General features: G+C 41.2%; 1 protein-coding gene across 1 annotated transcript in view; it reads left to right on the forward strand.

The window, feature by feature from the left end:
- Positions 1-17729, forward strand: part of LOC137639362 (serine-rich adhesin for platelets-like) — an 81516-nt gene that overhangs the window by 30611 nt on the left and 33176 nt on the right. Inside the window, exons 4-5 of the mRNA XM_068371637.1 lie at positions 3539-3724; positions 12806-17518. Of these exons, the coding sequence (XP_068227738.1) occupies positions 3539-3724; positions 12806-17518 (4899 nt within the window). The remainder of the gene's footprint in view (positions 1-3538; positions 3725-12805; positions 17519-17729) is intronic.

A 17729-nucleotide genomic window follows, 5' to 3' on the forward strand; every position in this document is an offset into this window, starting at 1 on the left:
AGTTCATCGGTTGTCTAGAAAGTACCTCCTATTCACCTTCCAGGGCACGGTGTACCAGTTCAAAGTCCTGTGCTTCGGACTGTGCACAGTTCCCCAAGTGTACACGCGAGTGTTCACGACGGTAGCAGCTTGGGCCCACTCGAGGGGCATCCGCATACTGATGTACCTTGACGACTGGCTGATTCTTGCTCCCTCGGTGGAGCAGTTGATTCAGGATCGAGACTCGCTTCTGGCAGTCTGTCGCGATCTGGGGATCGTGGTGAACTGCAAGAAGTCGAACCTCATTCCCAAGCAGAAGGTGAAGTATCTGGGAATGCTGATCGACTGCATTCCAGCCCTCCAGTGGCAAGCTCTTCTAGGTCACCTCTCCTCACTGGAGAAGCTCGTTCCTTTCGGGCGTATCCATCTCCGCTCCCTTCAGTGGTGTCTGAAGGACCAGTGGTCGGCAGCCACCGATCCTCCCTCTCGTCCGGTCCTCATGGAACGTGAGGTAAGGGAGGATCTCCTTTGGTGGCTAAACGAGGAGAACCTCATAAGAGGGTTTTCTCATAAACCCTCCTCCACCTCGGTTCCGTCTGTTCACAGACGCGTCCACGGGAGATTGGGGTGCACGCCTGGACGACTGGGTTATGTCAGGTGTGTGGTCGGAAGAGAAGAAACACCTGCACATCAACGTTCTGGAAATCATGGTAGTCTTGAGAGCACTCTTTCATTTCCAGGCCCGTTTGAGAGAGCACTCGGTAGTGCTGATGAGCGACAACACATCTATGGTCGCGCACGTCAACAAGCAAGTTGACGAGGTAGGTGTTTCTGTAGGCAGAGGGTCAACACGTAACCTTGTCAACCAGGTACATTCCAGGCAAGAGAAGTGATTGGGCAGACGCCCTAAGTCGCAGAAACCAGGTAATAGGGGGAGAATGGTCTCTTCACCCTTGGGTCGCAAGTCGAGTACTTGACCTCTAGGGAGAACCATGCATCGGCCTTTCGCAACACGGCGCAACGCCAAGCTTGCCGTGTTTTGCTCTCCAGTACCAGATCCCACGGCTGCGTTCGAGGACGCACTGTAATATCTTTAGGATCTACTGGATTGCTACACGTTTCTCCCTCTTTTTTTTCTTGCTTCGCGCAGTCCTGTACCGGGTCCTAGTAGCTCCAGGACTCAGGATGACTCTCATTGCTCCACTATGACCACACATGGAGTGGTTTCCTGATCTGTTGTCGCTCCTGGTCGAGGCACCGAGAGAGCTACCACACTGGCACAATCTCCTTTGGCAACCCTTGTCGAACAGGTACCACCAGGCGGTGCAGTCGCTCAGACTTCACGCGTGGAGACTATCCAATATCTCTTTAGAACACGAGGCTTTTCGGGACTAGCTGCGAGAGATGTCAGGGTACCTTAGAAGATCCTCCTCCTCAGTCTACCAGGGGAAATGGTTGGTCTTCTGTGATTGGTGTAGTGGGAGGGGTATGACTCAGATCGCAGACTTTCTAGACTTTCTTCGCAGAGATAAGCTCCTTTCGGTTTCTTCCATTAAAGGGTACAGGTCTGCCTTTGCAATGGTGTTCTGTCTGAAGGGCATAGATATCTCAACGCCCTGGGGATTTCTATGCTCATTAAGAGCTTCAAAGAGTCTTGTCCCCCGAGGGAACTGCGAGTTCCCAGTGGGATGTCACCTTAGTTCTCGGGTCTCTTACCCGTGCTCCGTATGAACCCTTGAGCCGTGCCTGTTTCTTTAAGACTGTTTTTTTCTGCTAGCCTTAGCATCGGCGAAGAGAGTCGGGGAGTTACACGGCCTCTCTTGTAATATCCCTCACGCAGAGGGTTGGAAGAAGATCTCCTTGAGTTTTGTGCCAGAGTTTGTGGCCAAGACTCAGAACCCAGCGATCCACGATCCCAGGTTTGAGGCCTTCACTATTCCTTCCTTACTGGATGTGGCAGTTCAGGTGAGAGGCTTCTCTGTCCTGTCAGGTGTCTCCGGTGCTATCTTAAGCAAACTCGGCATCTCAGACCTGAATGTCGACGACTTCGTTAGCACCGGCAGAACCAAGAGGGAGGTGTTGAGGAACACGATATCCTTCAGGATCCGTGAGACTTCCTCAAGAGTCCAAGCATCAGCGAGGGTTAAAGCTCACGAGATCAGGGGCATTGTCCCCACACTCGCTTTCAAGAGAAATCTTGCAGTGGGCCAAGTGCTGAAGGCTGGTGTTGAGAAACGCCAGACCGCCTGTACGACCTTTTACTTGAGGGAGTTTACGCACAAGTCCTTGGACACCTTTGTTCTTGGCCCTGTGGTAGCAACTCAAGCTATTGTCTGACCTTTCCAGTTCCTCCGGGACAGGGAAGTCTCTTGTCTTGATTTTATGGTATGTTTGGCAGTGCGAAAGCAATCTACAGGTGATCCGCCTTTCTCTCTGTCTCCACGCATGGAGTTCCATACAAGTCTTCCCAGATAAGATTGCTAGAGTTTGTTTACAAGTATTCTCCCCCCGTCTTCTGCTAGGCAGGAAAGACTAGCTCCGCCCCATACCGCCAGCCAACTAATCAGTACAACTGCCTGGTTTTCTTTCTCTTCGGCTGTTTCAGCTGAGTTGAAGCGAATTCCTATATTAAATGATTATGGGTTTGTATAGCTAGGAAAAATACTATTTAGGACAAATTGTCATTTTGTAAGTAATTTGTATTTTTCCTAGTATACAAACCTGGAGCTATTTATACAAATTGGCGTGCCACCCTATCTCCCGAGAATTCCTGCCATAAAGCAAAGTGGTTACTCGGCGGAGAGGTGTGAGGGAGCAGGGTAGTCAGTCTACCCCATCCCCACCCGCTAACTAGCAGATGGGGTAGTTATCCCTTACTAAAATTATCATGGCTCGTCTTTCAGCTACGCTAAAAGTATACCCCTATAAATAGCTCCATGTTTGTATACTGGGAAAAATACAAATTACTTACAAATTTGTTATTTCTGCAATTTATAAAACAAAGTTACTGATAGGGGAGGTTATATAGATGGATGCTGAGGGGTAACCCTCAGCCACAATATGTATGCTCTACTATACTGTATGCTGATTTTACTCTTATAACTACCTTATTTATGAAATGTAGGTACTAAACCATACCGTCAAAAATTAGGTAGGGGTGTAAAACGTGTTCTGGCTAAATATCATCTTCATCTGAAGTTTATGTAAAAAATTATTGTAAAAATCAGTGTAGCACTGCCGAAGTATGTAAGTAGGGTTCTGCCTAATTAATCAGTGTATATTTATAAATTCAGAATTTAGTATTTCAAATTTTTATGTATAAAATTCCTTAGGTTAGATGTGTTCTGTATATGTCCTCTTTTTGTTATATAATTTTTATTATTATTTTTTAAGAATATGCTATCATAAACAGAAAAATATTGCATTGAATTTTGTCAATGAAAAGATGTGAATGTGTATTGCATTGACTGTAAATAGTAATTTCCTTTTTTGAGGTTACTTTATTACTATAATGTTTACTCTAATTTTGTATTACAGTATACTGTATTTCTAATTGCAGGTTCAGTGGATCCTATCATGTTACTACAGCTTCCACGTTCAGAAGTGTTTGGATCAGCTAATGTTCCACCGTTAGTTCCTTCTATCCAGGAAAGGACATCTGAGAGTTCAGTTAGTAAATCTTTCAAAAAGAATGCACCTTTAACAAGATCCTCAAAGTACAAAGGACCCTCAGAATTAGAGCCAAGTAAGTACAGTAATGGCAATTTGTATACTCCTTTACTTTATGCCATGTCAGTATTTTGCAAAGGTGTGTAAAAAGAGGTTTTTGTAATTTCTCACACTGCCACGGTCTGCGGATTGTGATAAATTTGGAGAAGTCTAATCTCATACTCAAGCAAAAGGTGAAGTACCTGGACATGCTGATAGTCGGTAGCAGCGAGAGTCCTTTCTGTAGAAGATTGCATAAGCAAGGCCAGTGAGGTGGAGCGACCGTTCTTGTCCAGGACAGTTGTTCCAGCTCAGCAGTGGAAATGTCTTTTCAGACATTTGTCCTCATTGGAGGAGTTTGAGCCACACGAGCATCTCCATTAAAAGTCTCTTCAGTGGTGCCTTAAGTAGCCAACAGGGATTCCCCCTTCCATCCTGTGGTGTTGTCTCAGGAGGTCCAGAGTGATCTTGCCTGATGGCTTGACGAGGACAACCTCACCAGAGGGAATCCTCTAGACTTTTCTCTTCCAGATCTCTATCTGTTTTCAGATGCATCAAGTAGGTGGGTGGGGCACGCACCTGTATGATCTGGTCTTGTTGATTGTGGTCTGAGGACGTCAGGCAACTGCACATCGTCCTCTAGATACAAGCGGCCTTCCAAGGCTCCCAGATGACCACATGCTTAGTGGTGTCCCAAACTGCTTGCTCTTCTGATTGAGGTCCCGAGAAAATTACGTAGTAGGTTAGCCAGGGCACCAGCCACCCGTTGAGATACTACCGTTAGAGAGTCATAGGGTCTTTTGACTGGCCAGACAGTAGTACATGGATCCTTCTCTCTGTTTACGGTTCATTTTCCCTTTGCCTACAAACACACACACACCGAATACTCTGGCCTATTCTTTACATATTCTCCTCTGTCCTCATACACCTGACAACACTGAGATTACCAAACAATTCTTCTTACTGCACTGTAATTGTTTAGTGGCCACTTTCCTCTTTGTAAGGGTAGAAGAGACTCTTTAGCTATGGTAAGCAACTTTTTGAGGAGAAGGACAATCCAAAATCAAACCATTGTTCTCTAATCTTGGGTAGTGCCATAGCCTCTGTACCATGGTCGTCCACTGTCTTGGGTTAGAGTTCTCTTGCTTGAGGGTACTCTCATGCACACTATTCTATCTTATTTCTCTAACTCTTTTGTTAAAATTTTTATAGTTTATATAGGAGATATTTATTTTAATGATGCCCTTCTTGAAACATTTTATTTTTCTTTGTTTCCTTTCCTCACTGGGCTATTTTCCTTGTTGGAGCCCCTAGGCTTATAGCATCCTGCCTTTCCAACTAGGGTTGTAGCTTAGCAAGTAACACTAATAATATTAATGGCCTACTTTTCTCTTTCAGCCTCACCAGCAGAGGTACAATCTGACCGTGAAGTCGTTGTCTCTTCACGGGTAAAGACTATTCAAGAGCTCCTCTTAGCTAAAGGTATTTCATGAGGTTCTGTACTGCTCAGATGTCTGAATACCTTCGGAGGTCCTCGACAGATGATTACCTGGTAAAGTTGGCCATCTTCTGCAATTGTTGTTGTAGAAGGGGTATTTCTCCGGTCAGAGCATCTCTAGTACAGATCTTAGATTTCCTTGTCATTCTTCGCCGGGAGAAGTCTCTCGGTCGTGGCCCTGAAAGGCTATTGTTCCACCTTGAGTATGGTCTTTTAACTGAAGTGTATAGACCTCTCAGGCTCTTGGGAGCTGTCTATGCTTGTAAGGAGCTTTGAGCAGTCTTGCCCATGCTGAGAACATAGGCCCCCGGAATGGGATGTGACCTTGGTTCTCAGGATTCTTACGCGTATCCTGTTCGAACCCTTAGACAGGTCGTCAGACAGGGATCCGACTCTCAAGACTGTCTTCTTGTTAGCCTTAGCATTGATGAAGGGAGTGAGTGAGTTTCACGGTCTCTCATAATCACTCACTCTCGTGGATGGAAGGAGTTTGTTGCCAAGACTAGGAATCCTGCAATACAGGACCCGAGATTCAAGTCTTTCTCCATTGCTTCCCTCTGGGAGGAGTCAGGTGGTGATGAAGATGAGATGCTCTTGTACTGCGGTGTTATCTGAAGAGGACTCGACATCTCAGGCCTGAGTGTAGGAGAGACTTGTTAGCACTGGCAGGTCCAGGAAAGGTGTCAAGGAACACGATCTCTTTCTGTCTTCGTGAGATGATCCAGAGAGCTTACGATTCGACTAATGAAATTACCAAGGCTCCAGCTAGGATCAGTGCTCGCACCAAGTCAGGGTTATTACCCCATCTCTCTCATTCTTGAGAAACCTGTCAGTAGGCCAAGTTTTGAAAGCAGGAGTTTGGAAGAAGCAGATCACCTTCCTGGGCCTCTACTGAGAGATTGTTCCCACAAGTTCCTTGATGCTTTTAATGTTAGACCAGTGTGGCTGCTGCTCAATACATTCTTTTAGAGAGCTCAACTCCTCACAAGAACAGATTGCATCATGTCTATGGTATCATTTTGACATAAGTTGGGCATGATTGTAGTATAACTGGTTCTTCTTATTCATTCTTTTGCCCCCTCTTGGAATCAGCATTTGAAGCCTTAGTAAGCTATACTTTAGAGCTCCAATCATTGAAACCAAAGAATTTTGTTTGTCTCCCCATCCCCCATGTAATCTGGGTGATCCTGAATGTAGTACTATCCCAATACTCATATGCTTAGTATTCATTTTGGCCGACACTTTTCCCTTAGGAAAAGGGATTCCTTTGATTTTGGTATGGTACATATTGTACACCCCAAGTCCTATTGGTCTTATCATCCCTATAATAAACAGATAGGGGTGATAGTGGTTAAACTTCACGCTCCTCTGACTAAGTGTTGATTGAGCATTTTCAGAGAAGTTAGGGAATCTCCCTGCTCAATTCAAGGGGGACTTCAACCCACCAAGCAGTGAGGCTCCCTAATTAAAGGATGAGGGTATAGCCTAGAAACAAATGACAGATTTAGAAATTAATTTGTATTTCTCCTAGTCATATAAACCTGAGTCCTTTAATATAACTTCTCTCCTCAAACCATTCCTCTTAAGTCCTGGTTTGAAATAGCACAAGTGAATAGAGAACAAACTGAGGGGGTTGGTTGTCGGGCTCTGCCCCGCTCCCTCGCTGGCGGGATAACTGCTTGTTATGTATTTCAATCACCGATTCCAGTTCATGCTTAAGCAGTCTCCCTAATTAAAGGACTCAGGTTTGTGTGGCTAGGATAAATGCAAGTTACTTTTAGAATTTGTAATTTTTCGAAGGTACTGTAAGGTCCCCACGGACTCAACTGTTAGGTTAGAACAGGGAATCCAGTTGAAAGATAAATACCCAATAGATATTGACTTCCCTGTCCTAGGAACAGTGTATAAATGTGCAGGCATGCTTTTGGTGTGGATAAGGGGGGACTTGTAGGCTCCAGGCCCTCAAGAAGTCCTTCACAACTTCCATGCTTTATTCATTTGGTAGCAAATGACACCTCAAACCCAGAGAAATATTACTTTTCACTCGGAAGATGGCAGTGGAACCCTTGTGGTTTTTCTACCATCAGAAGTCATAGTTTTCCCCATGAGAGGAGTAAGCCGCAATTCACATCCTTTCCTCCGATCACAAGTCTAGGGGTGCAGAGGAAGGTCTTGCAGACCACACAAATACCTCCCAAAAATATGTTTTACTTTTTGTCAAGCTCCCCTTGGAGTTAGTAGCCCTGTTTTCCTGAGGTCTTCCATCAAAGCATGAAAAGTTAGACAAATGAACTATAATGTTCAAGTTGCCTACATGTTACCAAAATGGAGGAATGGCTAATTCTTCTACTATATGATTAGAAACTTGAAAGTTAACACACACACCTCACAAATGGGAATCCAGACAATGAGGTGTATGCTTAAGGGCTCAGTTGAGAATCCCCTATCTGTGCCAGCATTCCTCCATAGCTGCCATAGTTGAGCTGAGAACAATATACAGTAAGCATATTAACAACTTTTATTGGGATGAGATAATGTCTCATGAACACCCTATGGGCCAGACCAACGGGTTGAGCTCTGAATATTCCAGAACTACACATTTGCAAAGAAAACTCAAGAAGATACAATTTTTCTCACATTTTGTTTTGAAAATAGGAGGGGATCAACCTCTCTCCATGAGGGAGGTCATAAGATATCGAATGGCTCCTGTAGAAGGGGCCTTATTGGTCCAGGTGACCTGAAACAGACTAATATCTGGTGACAGATCTATGCAGATATGAATGCATGGTAAACAAGAGGACTAGGTTTCACAAGGATGTTGTATAACTTAGATAAAGAGAGGATCCCATCGATGAATAATCTTTCCATTCTTTGCCAGAAAGAAAAAGGTTAGGAGTCAGTATCAGGGGACAGCAGTTGGTGAGGGATAAGGAAATTTTGCAGTGTAAGAGCCAGTTCACTGAACTTATCCTGAACCTAAGGCTATGAAAATACAGCTTTCTGTGAGAGCTCTCTTACAGTGACAGAAGAGCCAGTTCCCTGACTTAAAAGCAAAGCTAACGCTATTAGAAATACAGATTTCTATGGGAGCTCTTCTGCTGTGATAATAATGATAATAATAATAATACATACATACATACATACATACATACATATATCAAGGCACTTCCCCCAATTTTGGGGTGTAACCGACATCAAACAAATGAAACAAAAAATGGACCTCTCCTCTCTACGTTCCTCCCAGCCTGACAAGGGACTCAATTGAGTTCGGCTGGTACTGCTAGGGTGCCAAAGTATATAAGTATTACTATTACTACACAAATCAATGTAATTGTTTTAAACTCTTAAGGCAATGATATACTTTATAATCCTAATCTAAAGAAATTATTTGTAATAGAGGTATGAAATATATTTTTTATTTTATGAGACCTTATGTTTGGCATTTGTAGGTTGATGTCTTATAATATGAAGGTATCAAGATAATTTATTTCAGTAATTTATTTCAGTATTAAAATAAATGCACACACACACACACACCTCTCTCTCTCTCTCTCTCTCTCTCTCTCTCTCTCTCTCTCTCTCTCCTCTCTCTCTCTCCTCTCTCTCTCTCTCTCTCTCTCTCTCTCTCTCTCTCTCTCTCTCTCTCCTCTCTCTCTCTCTCTCTCTCTCTCTCTCTCTCTCTCTCTCTCTCTCTCTCTCTCTCTCTCTCTCTCTCTCTCTCTCCCTCTCTCTCTCTCTCTCTCTCTCTCTCCTCTCTCTCTCTCTCCTCTCTCTCTCTCTCTCTCTCTCTCTCTCTCTCTTTTTTTTGCTACCGTCATTCTGGTCAGTAACCCTTCTTCCTTATTTCAATTGTATCCTTTTTGGTCTTATTTAGTATTTTTAACTACCTGCTACCAAGAGACCGTTACAGCACAAGATGTTCAATTATTATTATTAAAATAATTATTATTATTATTATTAAAATGAATAAAATTGTACATACACATATACCAAGGCACTGCCCCCCAATTTTGGCGGGTAGCTGACATCAAACAAATGAAACAAAAAAGGGGACCTCTCCTCTTTACGTTCCTTTCAGCCTGACAAGGGACTCAACCGAGTTCGGCTGGTACTGCTAGGGTGCCACAACCCACCCTCCCCCGTTATCCACCACAGGTGAAGCTTCATAACGCTGAATCCCCTACTGCTGCTACCTCTGCGGTCATCCAAGGCACTGGAGGAAGCAGCAGGGCCTACTGGAACTGCGTCACAATCGCTCGCCATTCATTCCTATTTCTAGCACGCTCTCTTGCCTCTCACATCTATCCTCCTATCCTCCTATCACCCAGAGCTTTCTTCACTCTATCCATCCACCCAAACCTTGGCCTTCCTCTTGTACTTCTCCCATCATCACTTGCATTCATTACCCTCTTTAGCAGACAGCCATTTTCCATTTTCTCAACATGGCCAAACCACCTCAACACATTCATATCCACTCTAGCTGCTAACTCATTTCTTACACCCATTCTCACCCTCACTACTTCGTTCCTAACCCTATCTACTCGAGATACACCAGCCATACTCCTTAGACACTTCATCTCAAACACATTCAATTTCTGTCTCTCTGTCACTTTCATTCCTCGCAACTCCGATCCATACATCACAGTTGGTACAATCACTTTCTCATACAGAACTCTTTACATTCATGCCCAACCTTCTATTTTTTACTTCTCCCTTAATTGCCCACAACACTTTGCATCTTTCATTCACTCGCTGGCATACATCTACTTCCACTCCACCATTTGCTGCAACAACAGACCCCAAGTACTTAAACTGATCCACCTCCTCAAGTAACTCTCCATTCAACATGATATTCAACCTCGCACAACCTTCCCTTCTCGCACATCTCATAATCTTACTCTTACCCACATTAACTCTCAACTTCCTTCTCTCACACACCCTTCCAAATTCTGTCACTAATCGGCCAAGCTTCTCTTCCGTGTCTGGAACCAGTACAGTATTATCCGCAAACAACAACCGATTTACCTCCCATTCATGGTCATTCTCGTCTACCAGTTTCAATCCTAGTCCAAGCACTCGAGCATTCACCTATCTCACCACTCCTTCAACATACAAGTTAAACAACCACGGCGACATCACACATCCCTGTCTCAGCCCACTCTCACTGGAAACCAATCGCTCACTTCATTTCCTATCCTCACACATGCTTTACTACCTTTGTAGAAACTTTTCACTGCTTGCATCAACCTTCCACCAACACCATATAACCTCATCACATTCCACTTTGCTTCCCTATCAACTCTATCGTACCCTTTCTCCAGATCCATAAATGCAACATACACCTCCTTATCTTTTGCTAAATATTTCTCGCATATCTGCCTAACTGTAAAAATCTGATTCATACAACCCCTACCTCTTCTAAAACCCCCTGTACTTCTAAGATTGCATTCTCTGTTTTATCCTTAATCGTATTAATCAGTACTCTACCATACACTTTTCTAACTACACTCAACAAACTAATACCCCTTGAATTACAACATTTGTGCACATCTCCCTTACCTTTATAGTGGTACAATACACGCACAAACCCAATCTACTGGTACCATTGACAATACAAAACTCATATTAAACAATCTCACCAACCATTCAAGTACAGTCACACCCCCTTCCTTCAACATCTCAGCTCTCACACCATCCATACCAGATGCTTTTCCTACTCTCGTTTCATCTAGTGCTCTCCTCACTTCCTCTCTTGTAATCTCTCTCATTCTCATCTCCCTCTCATTCTCATCTCCCATCACCGGCACCTCAACACCTGCAACAGCAATTATATCTGCCTCCCTATTATCCTCAACATTCAGTAAACTTTCAAAATATTCCGCCCACCTTTTCCTTGCCTCCTCTCCTTTTAACAACCTTCCATTTCCATCTTTCACACTGTCTCTTCAATTCTTGAACCAGCCTTCTTTACTCTTTTCACTTCTTTCCAATACTTCTTATTCTCTTCATATGAATGACCCAATCCCGGACCCCACCTCAGGTCAGCTGCCCTCTTTGCCTCACTTACCTTGTGCTTTACTTCCATATTTTTTATCTTTCGTACTTCTATACACTATTACTCTGCAGCCATTCTTCCAAAGCCCTCTTTTTCTCTTCCACTTTTATCTTCACCCCTTCATTCCCTGCCCGTCCTCATGCTGCCTCCAACAAACTTCTTGCCACACACATCACTTGCAATCCCAACAAAAATTTTTTTTACTAACTTCCGCTCCTCCTCTAAATTACCAGTTTTTCTTACTTTCACTTCGCCATATGCCATTTCAACCTTTCTTGATATTTACTTTTTACCCCCAGTTTTATCAGCACTTCAACCCTCACTAGCTCCCTTTTACATCCACCTACTTTATTCCCCCACTCTTTTGCTACAACTAATTTTCCTTTCACCAAAAAAAATGATCAGACATACCATTAGCCGTAACCCTAAACATGTGCACGTCTTTCATTCAATCTTCTAAACATTCTTTTAGTTATCAACACATAATCCATTAATGCCCTTTCTACCACTCTTCCATTTGCCACTCTTACCCATGTATACTTGTTTTTATCTTTCTTTTTGAAAAAGGTAGAACTTATCACCATCTCTTGCTCAACACACATATCTACCAGTCTCTCACCACTCATTTTCACCTGGTACACCACTCTTCCCAATGACACCTTCTACTTCTCCAGTGCCCACTCTAGCATTTAAGTCATCCGTGACAACTACATAATTCCTTCTACCCAGTCCTTCTACACACCTAGTTAATTCATTCCAGAACTCATTTCATTCTTCACTTTTCTCACAACCTGTCCCATACGCACTGACAAAAGCCCAACATTCCCTACCCAACCTAACCCTTACCCATATTAACCTAGATGATATCTCCTTCCATGCCACTACTTTACCTGTCATCCATTCACTTTGCAATACAGCCAAACCTTCTCTTGCTCTTCCCCTTTCAATCCTAGACACTCTACCAGACATTTCACCAAACATCACTTCACCTTTCCCTTTTATCTTTAAAATTATTAAAGTTACTGTATTATTATTGAAATTACAAAAATTATTATTCAGATTATTAAAATTCCTAAACTTATAATAATGTGCAAGAAATATTTGATTTACCTTCCTTTAACATAATCCTGTAATATTTCTCTGTAATCTTTCCAGATCCAAAATTCTTTCAAACCATTCTAGTATCTTCTCAATTTAAATAAAGACCAATACCTGACTCAAATTAAGAATTAATACTCAGGTTAAAATTCTTAGATATTTTGCATTTCCTCTAATGTACATTATACGTTTTAGTACTTTGAACTGTTATTTACCCTATAGATTATTGTAAAGCTTGTAAGTTTATTATATTATGTATTATTAAGTAAAGAGGTGATCAATCAACACAGCATTGGTTACTGCATTCTACTTCGCTGTGTATGTAACAAAGCCTAATAAAAACATAATATTTTTGTCAGTCACACCTTTGAGAATTGGCTGAAATAACATGCATTTTATTTGGCGTATAGTATTCTTACATGAAAGACATGAAAAAGTAATTTTTTTATTACTTTTTTTATTTCCAGACACAATGGTTTTACAACTCGAGAATGATGTCGAAATATCTTATCCAGGGGCATCTAAACCCAAGGATAAGAAAAAACCCAAGGATAAGAAAACTAGTAAAAGGAAGCCCAAACCAACAAACCAAGTTGCCAGAAAGAGAGGTAGACCTAGGAAAACTGCCTGTGTTGTCCAAAGGCCATCTGTATGTTTGGGAAATCCTAAAGCTACTGCTAGTGAAGATAATATAATTGAAACAGCACTTGCATATGCTCTAAGTTCTTTATCACCTATCAAAATAACAGGTGATTTTGATGTTAACTTTTCATTACAAGATGCTATCTCATCAGTGCAGAATTCAAGCAGTACTGTTCTTAGCGATGAGACAGTTCTGGAAAATAGTGATCTTGGGAAAAGCAATCTTCAGGTTATAAATAAAAGAAAAAGTACTTCTCCCAAAAGACAAAGAGTAGGACCAAAGGCCAGTAGTGGAGATTTGGGAAATATCTTGGGCAACACAGAAAGTATCTCCAACTGTCATAATGAAATTATTGCTTTATCAGATGAGAAAATACTTCCAGTAGAATCAGATTTAAAGCCCCTAACTACTTCAGTATCTTATATTAGTAATAAAAATCATTCTCCGCAATTGCAAGCCTTATTGTCTCTTTCAAGTTGTATTTCTCCTGCTAGCAGTCTGCTTCCAAGAAATGCAGTTTCAGTATACAAGAGTCCTACCCATATTTTTTCAAAGAGAGGCAGCCAGAGTACGCCAAGACGCAAAATAAGTCATGTTAGAGTCCTTGATTTTGGCACACCACGGAAGAAAACTAGTCCAAATAAATCACTAAGAATTACCAAAGGTTTAAAGTTTTCACCACCTGTAAAGGAAAAGAAGAAAGTGTCTTCTACATCTGTGAAAGGCCATACTATCATGGCTGCTGCCAAGAGGAAATTGGACAGCATTGCAGAAAAGGAGCCATCTAAAAGTGTAGATACTTCTTTGATGGAAGATACAGACAAAATAGTTCAGGAGGATGAGCTTGTCTCCCAAAAGATGAGTGAGACAGAAAATCGGTATCTAGGAAAATTAGATGAACAGATGACCCAAGATGGTGATGATGAAGAAAACTTTATTTTACGTATAGAAGATGAAGATACATGTAATTCTCTTATTGGAAATCCTGTTGAAGATAGTGACCTTCCATTGGAAACCCTTCATGAAGGAACAAGAGACAGCTCTTTGACCACTACTCAGATTCTCAAAAATATCTGTAAAATGCAAAATAAACGGAAAGAAGCTGATGCTGTACTAGCCGTTCCCGGTTTACGTGAAACTGACATTGCTCGCAGTTCGTTAAGTTCACAAAGTTTGATTTGCTCTGGCAGTCTTGCAACCCCATTCAAAACTCATAATAGTAACCAAACTCCAATTGTATTGGAAACTCCAACACCCTTTTTTCCAACCATACAAAAGGCTGACTTGCCAGATGGTGACTTGAATACCCCTCTATTGCAGTTTCCAGGCTCAGTGCTGAAGACGCCACTCATCAAAGACTATCCACAAGGACCTTATTCTAGTAGTTCAGCAGGTACTTCTTATTATCAACCCTCAGAACATTCTGTAACTGATTCTGAAGAACATTCCCCAAATAGATTATCTACTGTATATGAAAGCTCTGTCATGGAAGAGTTAGGAAATCCCTCAGAAGATTTTGATGATCACAGTGACATCCATAAGGAAAAGGAGAGTATAATACCTTCGGTGTGTTCAAACAAAACAAATACCACATCTCCAAAACTAACTAGAAAGGAGATGGGAGAGGTAATTGAACAAGAAATTGAAAAGCAGTTTTCTCTTGGCACTGCATCACAGAAATCTGATGCAGATGAAAATGACTTGTACTGTAATGATGAAAAAGAATTGCCCAAGCAAGATCACAGCATGTTTTCAAAGGAAAGGCTCTCATTACATAAGAAAGTTCCTCGCAAAAAATATATCAGTGATAGTAGTGCAAGTACATCTGATGATGAAAATAGTGACACACCTATTAGAAATTTGAAGAGCAATAGTGCTTGTGACATTTCATCAAAATCATCTGGAGAGGAAACAGATGCTTGCCAAGTACAGAAAAAACTTCATAAGGATCAGTTAGTAGATAAAAATCAAAATAGTAATAATGATTCTTTTGAAGCCAATGAAGATGATCTACTTAGGAAACTTGAGGAAAGATTAGAAATGGGAAAAAATGTTGTTTCTAGGAGTAGGCGTAAGAATGCATCTAAAAATGTAATTTCAGCTATCTCTGAAATTGATGTTACTGAAAATGAAAACAAGAAGAGTTCTAAGACACGGAGTAAGAACGGTAGTTTGTGTCTGAAACCTTTTGGTGATGCAAATGTTCGAGGGCAAGGCAAAGTTGTAGGTTCTGTTCAGAAAATGTACGTATCAGAATCTAGTTCTGATTTTGAAGGAGAAAAGGAGAAACCGTCCAAGTATTTGGAGACTTTTGGTTCAGGTGTTAGTTCATCGGATGAATCTGAGTCAGAGTCGTTGGGTGCTAAAGGATTTGCTTTAAATGTCACTAGAGGTACAGGGAAAAGTCTCAAGGTAGACAAAAAGACAAAAAGTGAGTCTTCTACCATTTTAGGATGTAGGAAAGATTATGATAATGGGTCATCAGAAGACTTTGAGTTTGTGACAGATTGTGTTAAACAACAGTTGCCAGATACTGGAAAGAATGTCAAGCAGAATCTTGAAAAAAAAGGTAGAGAAAAATTAGTTTCATCAAGTTCTTCAGATCACAAAAGCATCAACAATGCTACAGGAGATCCTCTGGCTACTAACTCAAGTTTTTCATCAAATGGGAAAGGTTTAGCAAAGGGGACATCATCTGACTGTTTGAATCTGAAGAAAAAAAAACAGATTGCCAGAGATAAAAAAGGTAAGGATAAAATGATATTGGATGATTCCCTATCTGAGACTGAAAATGTTAATAAATCTACGGTGTCTGTTACTAAAGGAAAAGGAGCTCAAAGCCTTGTGGGAGATGATTCTGCAACAAATAGTTCAAATACCAGAAACGGTAAGCAAGATTTGAAAGGCCGAAGTAAAGCAAGAAGTGGAATGAATTCATTGGGTAATTGTGAATCAGAGACTGAAGGGTATGTTAAAGATAAAGAATCTACTTCTGCAAGAAACATGGGCGATAGTCATCCAGTAAGCCAAAAAGTTGTATCTCCACCTAAGCAAAGAAATGTGAGACGAAGCCAGCGTACTACAAGGGGGAAGCGAAGCATGGCTTATTCTGAGCAACAAATGAGTGAACTTCAAAAGTCACATAAGAATCAGTCTAGGAAAGCAAAGAAAGATAATTTAGATGAATCAGTTATACCTAAGAAAAAGGATAAAAAACTTCCAGCTAAGGGATCCAAGAAAAGTTCACCAACCATAGATGTTCTGGAAGTAATAATTGAAGCAAAGGCTCAACAAACTCCTCTTAATCTTAATCCTGAAATGGAGAGGACCTGTAATTTAGGCTCAGATGATGATTATTTACCAGATATTGATTTACATTCTGATGGTGAAACGTGTATTGATCAAAGCTCAGATGAGATTGAATCAGTCCAGACTAAACAGTTAAAGAAATCTCAGAGTAATGAATGCACACTTGCTTCTCCTGAAACTGAAGGAAAAGATATAAGCAAACAATCCAGTCCAAAGAGTGCGGGCAAAATAGAAAAACATTCTGTAAAAGAATCTGAAAAGTGTAACAAAGGGAACAAGTTCAAGAACGATCAGTTAACTAAAAATGTTTCCACCAGAAAACATAGAAATAAAAAAAGTGCGTGTGTCACTGAAGGCATTGATGAACAGCTGGAAAGTATATCGAATAAAGGTGGTAAAGCGATCTCTTCAATTCATCCAGACAGTCGGTTATATTCAGTCCTAAGCCCAAATTATAGTCATACAAATGAATATGAAAATGGGGCTAAGGACAAGGGGAGGAATGAAAAGGAGAAAATAACTGTAGAAGGGAATGTGTCTCCCATTGATGAGGTTGTAAAGAAAAGGGAAGGGAAGGGAAAGGATACTATTTTAAAGAAAAAGGAAGTAGGAAAGAGAAGGAAAAAGAATGAAATGGATATTCACAAATCTGAAAATAGTGGGAAAGTTGCAAAAAAACAAGAGACTGGTAAGAAAAGGATCAAATCGGGAGATGCCAGCAAACCTCAAAATACCAATGTAGAGGCAAAGTTTGAAGATGAAAATATTGCTACAGTTCCAGGTTCATCTAAGAAAGGTTCACCATTTTCTGTGTGGGGAAAGGTTGCAAAATCTGATCCTGTTAGATTTAGCCCCGAAGTTCATGCTGATACGGTAAAATGTAAATCTAGTATAGATTTGTTATCCAGTTGGTCAAAGTGCTTCCAAGCATATGGGATGTCTCCAGATGTGAATGTCATAGACACTGATGAGGAAAGCCCAAGAAAACAGCTTCTTTTGTCTTTTCAAGAAAGTACAGCAAAGCGTTCATCTGTATCAGAAACTATGGATAGAAAAAATCCTCCTTTACTCTCTCAGGGTTGTGCCAGATCAACTCCATATATCTTCACCTTAAAGAGACAAGGGTCCTCAAAGAAGTCTGTTATTGATTGTGCTGGGGAGGTTCATAACATTACACCAAGGCATCGTAAACGATGTAGGACGGACAGCGACACTTCTTTTGGTTCAGGTATGTCTTTTAGAAATTTTTCTCAGTAATAATTAATGTTATTACTATTAATTTTAAGTGTACATTGTAGGAGAAGACCTCAAAAGGTTGTGGAGTTTCATAGCAAGCTTTCCTAGAATAAAAAAAAATTGAGCAAAAAAAAGCAACTAAGTAGAATTAAGTACATATAAATATTACATACTATAGCGTTTGTTTTCAGTAATAGTCATGT

The sequence above is a fragment of the Palaemon carinicauda genome, chromosome 4, assembly GCF_036898095.1.
Source record: "Palaemon carinicauda isolate YSFRI2023 chromosome 4, ASM3689809v2, whole genome shotgun sequence".
Taxonomy (NCBI): domain Eukaryota; kingdom Metazoa; phylum Arthropoda; class Malacostraca; order Decapoda; family Palaemonidae; genus Palaemon; species Palaemon carinicauda.